The sequence below is a fragment of the Prionailurus viverrinus genome, chromosome E1, assembly GCF_022837055.1.
Source record: "Prionailurus viverrinus isolate Anna chromosome E1, UM_Priviv_1.0, whole genome shotgun sequence".
Classification (NCBI taxonomy): domain Eukaryota; kingdom Metazoa; phylum Chordata; class Mammalia; order Carnivora; family Felidae; genus Prionailurus; species Prionailurus viverrinus.
This window is the reverse complement of record NC_062574.1, coordinates 13,497,601-13,508,416: the sequence shown is the minus strand read 5'-3', so window position 1 is coordinate 13,508,416 and position 10,816 is coordinate 13,497,601. Positions and strand designations below refer to the sequence as shown.

Sequence of the window (10,816 nt, the reverse complement as noted above, 5' to 3'; positions counted from 1 at the left end):
TATTTTTTATTTATTGTTTTTCTTTTAATTCCAGTACAGTTAACATACAATGTTATATTAGTTTCAGGTATATAATATAATGATTCAACAATTCCATACATCACCCAGTGCACATCATGACAAGTACACTCCTTAATCCCCATCACCTATTTCTCCCATCCCTCTGTTCACCATCAATTTATTCTCTATAGTTAAAAGACTGAATAATATTCCATTGTGTTTATACACCACATCTTCTTTATCTATTCATCTATCAATGGACACTTGGGTTGCTTCCATATCTTGGCTGTTGTAAATAATGCTGCTTTAAACAAAGGTATGTGTGTATCCCTTTGAATTGGTGTTTTGTATTTTGGGGGTAAATACCCAGTAGTGCAATTACTGGATAATAGAATACTTCTACTTTTATCCTTTTGAGGAACACTGATATTGTTTTCCAGAGTGGCTGTACCAGTTTGCATTCCCACTAACAGTGCACAAATGTGGGGGCACTGGGTGGCTCAGTCGGTTAAGTGTCTGACTTCGGCTCAGGTCATGACCTCACAGTTCATGGGTTTGAGCCCCACGTTAGGCTCTGTGCTGACAGCTCGGAGCCTGGAGCCTGCTTCGGATTCTGTGTCTCCCTCTCTCTCTTCCCTCCCCAGGTCGTGCTCTCTCTGTCTCTCAAAAATAAATAAACATTAAAAAATTAAAAAAAAAAAAACAATGCACAAATGTGCCTCTTTCTCCACACCCTCACCAACTCTTGTTGTTTCTTGTGTTTCTGATTTTAGCCATTCTTACAGGTGTGAGGTTCAAAGGGCAGGCCTACGCCGGCCGACTCCATCTTGTTCTGTGTCCTTCACCTAGACCACGCCTCCTCCCCTTGAGTAACCTCCGGCTCACCCATTCAAACTTCCTGATCAAAACACGCCCGGCGACCTGCGTAACAGGACTCTGACCCTTCCCCAGCCAATCGGCCGAGGCCACGCCCCTTCCCCAGCCAATCAGCTGCCCCTAGACCCCTATAAAACCTTTGTGCTTTTGAAACTCGCTCTCTCTCCCTGGTATCTCACCGCTGCGTCGGTGCAGGTAGGGGACTGAGCTCGAGCTAGCTCGAATAAAGGCTCTTTTGCTTTTGCATCGGACTCGGCTCCCTGGTGGTCTTTGGGGATCACAAATTCTGGGCATAACAAGGTGATATCTCATTGCATTTCCCTCATGATGAGTGATGTTGAGCATCTTTGCATGTGTCTGTTAGCCACCTGTACGTCTTCTTTGGAGAAATGTCTGTTCATGTCTTCTGCCCATTTTTTAACTGGATTATTTGCATTTTTGTTTTTTTGGGATTTTTTGGATCATCTGTTTCTTGGGTGTTGAGTTGTATCAATTCTTTATATATTTTGGATACTAATCCTCTATCAGGTATGTCACTTGCAAATATCTTCCCCCATTTAGTTTTGTTGATTGTTTCCTTCACTGTGCAGAGCGTTTTATTTTAAAGTAGTCCCAATAGTTTATTTTTTATTTTATTATCCTAGCCTCAGGAGGCATACTGCAGAAAAACGTTGCTATGGCAGATGTCAGGGAAATTACTGCCCATGCTCTCTTCTGGGATTTTTATGGATTCAGGTCTCACATTTAGGTCTTTAATTGATGTTGAATTTATTTTTGGGCATGATGTATGAAAGTGGTCCAGTTTCATTCTTTGCATGTTGCCTTCCAGTTTTCCCAATACCATTTGTGGGAAAAGACTGTATGTATTTTTCCCACTGTATATTATTTCCTCTTTTATTGAAGATTAATTGACTATATAATTGTGGGTTTATCTATAGGTTTTCTGTTCTATTCCATTGACTTGACTATGTATTTTTGTGCTAATACTATACTGTTTTGATCACTACAGCTTTGTAATATAACTCGAAATCTAGAATTGTGATGCCTCCAGTTTTATTTTCCTTTTTCAAGATTGCTTTGGTTATTTGAGGTATTCAGTTTATTTTATTCTTATATTACTTGTAGGTGTTCTTTGTATATTCTGAATTTTAATATTGTGTCTGTTAGACATGTAACTATCTGTCACGTCTCGTTCAAGTTTGTTTACGTTATCTTTTCTCCTAGATAAGTTTCTTATTTTTATGTGGTCAAATATGTCAAACACACATCAATATAAACTTGTCAGTTTCCACTAAAATAATTCCTTTGAGAATTTGATTTAGATTGTATTGAATGTATATGAGGAGAACTGATGTTGTTAAAATATTGACATTTCAAAACTCATCAAAATGCACAATTTTAAATGGATTGATTTTAGTGTATAAAATTTACTCCTCAAAAGCTGTTTAAAATGAGGCCTCCTGGGTCACTGTAAATGTCCACTTATTGTGGTATTCTTTTATATCTTTCAGTAAAGTTTTAAAGTTTTCTTCTTATGTTCTTGCACATAATTCCCACTGCTATTGAGAACAGGATCTATTTTTCATTGTCTTTTTTAATGGAATTTTTATTACAGATGGAAGTGCATTAATTTAATCTTTTTCTTGCCACTATATATTTGTTGTATGATGGCAATGAGATTTCAGAATTTATGCAGTATAGCAACTAGTGTTACCTTAGCTAGCTACCTCATGAATATACAATATTTCAAGAAATGAAATATTAAATGATAATGTATAATGCAAGATTATATAAACTATAATCGACTTTTATGAACATATATACATATACATAGGTGGCTGTTAAGGTAACTGGGTAGAAGGTGACATCAGAAATCAAGATGTAGAATAAAGGACAAAGAGCAGACCTGAGGGAACATAAAGAGTTTAATAATATGCATGTTGAGCTTGAAGTGTTCATAAACCCTCAAGTAGAGACATCCAATGGATAGATGAGAATAATGGTCTGGAACTCTTGAGAAGAGTCTTGGCTTCAGATAGAGATGTGGAAGTCACCAGAACATACCTGAGGATCAAAGTGGTGGGTTTGGATGCCATAACTTAAGGGGACAGCTGAGGATACATATGGACCAAGGTTGGAAAACTAATCCATACCATAAATGAAGCTAAGAGGTTTGTTTTGTCTTGTTTTTAATGGCTGCTCCCCTTCTTTCTAAAGTGAAAGAATATGAGAAGAAATTATAGAATTACTTAGTCTGGGAGCTTCCATAGATTCAACAGTTGACACACTGTATGACTTGGCAAGTAATTGAATGCCGTATTTTTCAGTCTGTGAAACAGTAATAATATCTACCCCAATCCTTGGAATTGTCATGAGGGTGATGGTAGTGTAAACATACAGATATAAAGTTCTTTTATAAGGTCCAAAATATCAAACAGAAAAGAGGTATCCTTAAACTCTGAATTTGTCTATCAGCTTCCAGCTTCTTTCGCCATTCCTGGGGAAATCAGTTTTAGGTCCCCTGGGTATTAGTTATTCCCAGGTAAAGACAAAATACATTCCTGTAGCAAAGGGCTAGAAAACTCCATTTCAGGTCAGGCCAGGTCAGAAAACAGAGTAGACATGAAAATAAGTAGGAGGGGGAAAAGGTTAAGAGATAAAATGATGTGAATCTTGTGCAGAGAGAGGTAAGTAGGAGACGTTTAGAGGGAAGCTGGGAGTTGGACATGGTGGACATTATTTAGTCTTGACCTAAGAATATAGAGAATTATTTTTAAATTATACCATAATCAAAGCAGAGTTCAGGCTTAAAAAAAACATAGTCTCCTATGATAAATTAGTTAAAGACTATAAGGCATGAAGATCATTTAAAACAGGAGTTTTTAAACTACACTTTTTCAGGATCACCGGGGAAACACAAAGAGAAGGCTTAGCCAACAGGTCACCAAGACCTCTCTTCCCTCCTTCAACTATACACCTCCACTTCATCTCTTTTACATATTGAATAATTATTTAGTATGTGATTTTAGCAGAAAGTTTCCATGGTAAGGGAAAAAAATCTGGGATAATATCCCGATATTATTATACCTACTAGATAGAAATATGTAAAAATACCAAATGTTACCATCATACAGAGAAGGGAATTTTCTTTCCACAAAAGACTCTTCCCAGGGCTCCCTTCATGTCTCTGTTCCTCAGGCTGTAGATGAAGGGATTCAGCATGGGGGTGACCACAGTGTACATCACGGCCATGACAGTCTCCTTAACAGCAGAATTATTAGCTGATGGGCACAAGCAGAGACTGATAACTGTCCCATAGAAGAGAGACACCACGGAGAGGTGGGAGCCACAGGTGGAGAAGGCCTTGCGGATGCCCCTGGCAGAAGGGACCCTGAGGATGGAGGACACAATCCGTGCATAAGACATGACGATGAGTAGGAATGGGATGACAAGAATGAGCCCTCCCATGATAAATATCACCAACTCATTGATTCGGGTGTCAGAGCAGGCCAGCTTCAGCAGAGCAGACATGTCACAGAAAAAGTGGGGGATGATGTTGTCGGCACAGAAGGACAACTTGGTCATGAGCAGGGTGTGCAACATGGCATGGGCGGTAGTCAGCACCCAGGACAGCACCACCAAGGAGAGACAGAGCTTGGGGCTCATGATGGTGGTGTAGTGCAGGGGGAAACAGATGGCCACATAGCGATCATAGGCCATGGCCACCAGGAGGAAGCTCTCCAGGTCTCCAAAAAATAGGAAGAAGTACATCTGGGCAAGGCAGCCGGCATAGGGGACGGACGGGACCTGGCTCTGCATGTTCTGCAGCAGTTTGGGCATTGTGACAGAGGAGAAGCAGAGGTCAGAGAAGGACAAGTTACTGAGAAACAAATACATGGGTGTGTGGAGGCGGGAGTCCAGGCGAATGAGGATGATGATGAGCAGGTTCCCCAGGATGGTGGTAACATACATGAGCAGGAACAGGGCATAGAACTGGTCTCGCAGTTCTGACTTGATGGGCAGGCCCAGGAGGAGGAATTCTAAGACAACAGTTTGATTCTTTCTTGTCATGCTCTGTCTTCAGCATTTTAGGAAGAAATTATAGTGTCCATTAAAACCTGAATTTAAAAATGAACATATTTCTATGATACATGGCCTGCTGGGTGCTCTGCAAAGATACTTTACATCACTCTCATCACAATAATTACCATTCCTATACTCCAAATCTCTACAGTCAAAATGTCTATGATTGGAAATGACTTTTCTTCACTTCTCTTTAACATGTAACAATACCTCAACTTTTATAAAACAATCTTATCCATTACCTTCTGAGACACATATATTGGTTTTCCTCATATCTACCTGACCAGGCATCCTCCGTAACTCTGATTGATTTCTGTTTTGTCAATCTCTTCATGTTGATGTTCCAGGGCTTTCTCCTAAACACTATTCTCTTACAATGCTACATATACCACCAAGAAAAACTCATCTACTCTAATGGATTTGATAACCATTTAATCCTCAGGTGTAGGTGACTTTGTAACCTAGTTACTTAAGGATTATCTTCCCTGAGACTTATCACATGCATTTAAAGCTCAGCAGATCCCAAAAGAAACATATGATGTTACCCTGGCCATCTCCCAGTCCCAATTCCCTCCCCCTGTAGGTCCCCATAGCTCAGTAAAAAGGAATCCAGGTGTACCAGTCGTACACCTGAGTTCTCTTTCATTCCCTCCTTTCTCTCATTATCAGTATCCAATCTGTCAACCCATCCTTAAGATGCTGCCATGTAAATCTCTTTCTCATTCATCCACTCCTTATCTCCACCATCACTACCCTGGCTGGGCTAACATCATGTCTGCAATATTGGAACAGCCTCTTCACTCATCTCCCTGCATCCATGTTTGAATAATTTCCTTTAATATCCTTTGTTTGCACTGTGGCATTATAAGATGAAAATCTGATCATCATTCTCCCTAAAGTCTTCATAGATTCTCATTGCTCTTAAGATAAAGGCAAAATTCCTTTCGAAGGCACAAAAGGTGCTTCATGACCTGACCCTGGCCTACTTCCACCAGCTTCACCTGGTCCCACTGTGGCACTCACACTCACCTCTCCAAAAATGCTGGACTTGAACGTCACAATTTCTTGCCTCCAGACTTTTCCACTTGCTGTCCACCACCCCCCCCCACCCCCACCCCCCCCACCCCCCCACCCCCCCCCGCCTAGCATCTTCCTCCCCCTGCTCCCTCTTCACCTGGTTTGCCCTACTTATCCTTCAGGCATATTACATGTCACTTACTCAGCTATACCTCTCCTGTGCCCTCCAGACCAAGTGAGAACCTGCTGCTATGTTTCCACAGCATCCTGTGCTTGTCCCTAAAGCACTAAATGCCCAGGGGATTGTGTATAGCTGTCCTCCCCAGTGGACTGTAAACTTCATGCAGGAAAGGTCAGGTCTGCCTTCATGACTGCAGAAGTGCCAGCACCTGGCACGGTGCCTGGATGTAGCCAGTGTTTCATAAATATTCATTGGCTGTGCTTCAGGCTGAGACATGCATTCCTTCAACTTTAAAGACAGCAGACTCCTGGGGCACCTGGTGGTTCAGTTGGTTCAGCGTTTGACTCTTGATTTTAATTCAGGTCGTGATCCCAGGGTCGTGGGATAGAGCTCCACTTTGGGCTCCATGCTGAGTGTGGAGCCTGCTTCAGATTCTCTCTCTCTCATTCTCTCTCTCTCTCTCTCTCTCTCTCTCTCTCTTCCATTGCCCCTCTCCCCCACTCCCCCCACTCTCTAAAATAACAGTAATAATGAAAACTAAAGACAGAAAACTCCTGTTAGAATATCTACTCCTACTAAATGCTCTCAAAACAAGAACTCACTAGCTTCACCATTTAGCACTGAATTTGTCACTTTGTTACAGATTTATGAATGTAATACTGTACCCATGGAAAATGTTGGAGCACCTCAGATAACACTACTCTTATCACTGATACATCTGATACAGGTAATAGAGATATACAACTGGGTTTATAGATATATAACAATAGATATAGATATAATCTCCTATTGGTTCTGTTTCTCTGGAGAACCCTGACTAATACACCTCCGTGTGTCTCAAAGCTGACAAAGAAAGCAGAGGAGAACCACCAAGAGATGTGGGAAGCTCCTTCATCAAAGACATAACGGAGAGTCCACCTGCTAAGACTTTCACCCTGCTGGTGCTATTTGATCCAACCACATTTAACAGCTTTTACACATGGATTTTATGTACTGGCATTACAGTGGGAAGAAACATCTAGGGGAAATCATACAGCTGTTTTCTCAGAATTCTGCTTCCCAGTAAATGAGCGGGATCCATCCCTGGTGTTGAGGGTATGATGAGGAGTCACCACCCAGAGATAGCACTTGCAGATGCTACTACTGATTATGCAATGACCATCTTCACCCATCATCAGTAGTTCTCAGACTAGACTGCACATGAGAATCACCTAGCACAGTACTTCTAAAATTAAATATTCATGCAAATCACCCAGGAGTTCTGCTACAACACTGATTCTGGTTAAGGGGGCCAGTTTTACATTTTTAATTAGCACCTGGTGACTGTTATGCTGTGGTCCATGGGCTACACATTGAATAGCAAATATTTATGATGCTTTTAAAAATTAACATTACTGGGTGCCCTCAGATAAATATAATCACAATCTTAGAGGAGGCCTGTGCAAAGATTTTTAAAGCTCCATTTTTATTTTATTGTTTTAAAATAAAACAAGGGCTCAGACTATTACATTAAATTAGCCTACCACAAGAGCTGTCATTACATTGGAATTATACAATCTTGTAAGAATACATGACACAGTAATATTTACAAATGCTATCACTGACCACAAGATTGTAACTGGTGAACATCAACTGAAATATTTCTAGAATGTGGGGATGTCTTCGGAGGCAGGGAGGTGAAGAAGAGGAGGGCTATCATACCTGAAGCTCTATCCTACAGAACATCATACAACCTGGGAAAGCAAGACCCTCAGGTTGGAAGGACCCTAAGAGACCAGCTCATTCACCCTCTGCCCAACTTACCCAGTGTGTCTGAGGGTGACTCCTGGACACTAACCTGAGGTCCTGTTTCCCTTTATTTACTAAGACATGTGAAGTGATAACCTCTGTAATTGTCACCTGTGTCTGCAGCATCCCTTATCACATCTCCCATTGTGCACATCCCTGGCCCTAGAGGGCCCTGGATCCCAAAGGAGTCTAGATCCTAAAGGAACTCATTAAAGACACAGAAATTACCCAGGACTCCTTAAGATAAATGCTCTCAGAGTCTTGGAGTAGTGATTGACTACATCACTGGCCACCCCTGACTAAAGGTGGCAATGGAGGGCAGCTCATATATGGATGAGTAGTCACTGCCTGTTTAGGGAATGGGCAGTAGTCCTGTGGGGCTGGAGCCTACAATTTGGGAGGTGAAGAAGGATGGTTGGAGAAGCCATGGAAATTAAGGGATCAGAGTGAATAGCCTGAAACATCTTACAATGTAAGAGGCTTTATCCTATGGCCAAGAAGATGTCATTAGTGGTCTTTGAACAAAGTGCCATGAAAGACATGTATTTTTGAAAGATTCCCAGGGTGGCATGATCTCTCACTACAACCTAGTTCCTCATAAACATTCTCAAGGGGAGAGTTAAACCTGAAGCTAACAAAAATTAGATCTCTATGACGCAACCATATGCAGGTACATAGAAAGTACTGGAATAAGAGAAAATATAAACTCTCCCAGATTATGTTCAATTCTTCCTCATGCAGAGATAGAAAAAGAAACTCAGATCTGAATCCCACTGAGGTACTTCTACTTCATTACCTCTCTTGGAAAATCTCCACAGAATTCTGTCACCACCATCATCTCTACCACTCTTCCCATGTGTCAGATTACCTTATTTTCCAGTTCTTCCTTGTACTGTGATTGATCACAAGGCCATAGGTGACATTTATAAATCCTTCTTTCACTAACACATTCTATGTTCTCATTCGCCATTATCTCTGTCTGGATGGGAGTTTTTTCCATAGCAGTATCATGCAAACCTTCATTCCTAGGAAATCTGTACCCTCATTGGTCTTGCCTTTATTAGGTTGTTATAGTTTCCATTAAGATTTATTATTAGACAAAATCTTAAGTGGCACCCAAAGAATTCCCCAGAATTTCAGACATGATCCTAGCTGCACCATTTGTGTAGAGCAACCCAGATTCTCCTTAGTAATCAACATCACCACCTCAGGCAGAATGGCAACACTTCTCTTTGTGCATCAGTTCATATAAGAACAGCAAAATGTCCAGATGGTGGGCTCAATTTCTAATTCAGTGAAACCATCGTTGTGTAAAGCCATCCCCTGATAGAATCACCCCTCTCTTCAGAACTATGTAAGACACTTCTTGTGCACCATTTTCAATTCTTTAGTTTCATTTTTTATTTTAGCCACAGCTTCAGTAACTGCACTGACTTCAATGAGCTTTATCAGAAGCTACCTGACAGCACGTTACCTCAATTCTGCTGCACATGCTCCTTGTTTTCTGCCCTGGGACTTCTCTTACCTCACGAAACAGGATGCTATGGGGGAACTTTCTCAGTACTCATATTTGTATGAGTGCATGATCCATTGTGAGTGAATTGTAGAGATTGTGAGGTATGCATTGAGGCTCATTTTTATTTTTTGCATAGGGAAATCCGATTTTTCCAGCACCACTCATTGAAAAGATTATTTTCCATAAATTATCTTTGCATCTTTGTCAATAATCAGTGGACAACACTTGAGTGGATCTATTTCTGGACTCCATGTACTATCCTATACTGTTACACTCATCAATAGTTCTATATTTTCTCCAATACCATAGTTTCCCGATTATTTTAATTAACAGTAAGTCTGGAAACCAGGCAATATGAGTCCTTTTAGTTTGTTTACTTTTCCAAAATCAGTTTTAATTTTTAGTTTCTTTGCCTTTACATATGATTATAATCATATTATTAATTTGTATCAAAAAACTGGGAATTTTGATTGGAACTGTGTTCAATTTCTAAATCAGTTTTGGAAGAGTTGACATCTTAACAATATTGAGTTTTCTATCCATGACCATTTTACATCTACCCATTTTTTTATTTGACTTCTTTAATCAGTATTTGGTAGTTTTCGAGATATAGTTCATTCATATATTGTGTAAGATTTATACCTAAGTATTAAAGGTTTTGGTGTTAGTGTAAATAGTACTTTAAAGAGTTTTTCTTCCACTTTACACATGCTTATTTCTAGGTGATATAAATATAATTTTAATATATTAATATTATATTTATACACAGAAATGAAACTTCTTAATATATTGACCTTGTATCCTATTACTAAACTCACTAATTCTAGAACCATTTTTTATGTTCTTTGGGACTTTCTAAATAGACAATCATGTTGTCTATGAACAGAGATGGTTTAATTTCTTACTTTCCACTCTATATACTTTTTATTTGTTTTCCTTGCCCTTTCTCACTGCTTAGGACTTCAAATACAATACTGAATAACAAGGGTGAGAGCAAACATTTTTACTTTGTCCTTGAACTTAGGGCGAAAGTATTCAATCTCTCACCATCAAATATGATATTAGCTATAGTTTTTTAGAAGTTGCTCTTCCATTAGGTGGAAGAAGTTTCCTCTATTTCCAGTTTGCTGAGAGTTTTAATCACAAACTGGTTACATTAATGTTGAATTTTTTGTCAAAGGCTTTTTCTGCATTTGTTCAGATAATTCTTTTTCCCAGGTAAATCTCCCTTTTTAATAACAAAGGGTCACTTGGTAACAACTGTACAATACACTTACCCACAGAATTATACTTTGGGACACAGCCTTAATTAAATGGTTTCTTTGAGGTTTAACACCATGCTGATTTTAAAATCA

At 39.8% G+C, this 10,816-nt stretch overlaps 1 protein-coding gene across 1 annotated transcript; it reads right to left on the bottom strand.

Annotated features, from left to right (window-relative positions):
- Positions 1–4,002: 4,002 nt before the first annotated feature.
- LOC125151610 (olfactory receptor-like protein DTMT) lies at positions 4,003–4,947 on the bottom strand. The gene has a single exon (XM_047832874.1). The coding sequence runs from the start codon at positions 4,945–4,947 to the stop codon at positions 4,003–4,005; it is 945 nt and encodes a 314-aa protein (XP_047688830.1).
- Positions 4,948–10,816: the final 5,869 nt, after the last annotated feature.

Excerpts from the sequence above, each read along its gene's own strand:
- LOC125151610 (XM_047832874.1), bottom strand. The coding sequence starts at position 4,947 with ATGACAAGAAAGAATCAAACTGTTGTCTTAGAATTCCTCCTCCTGGGC.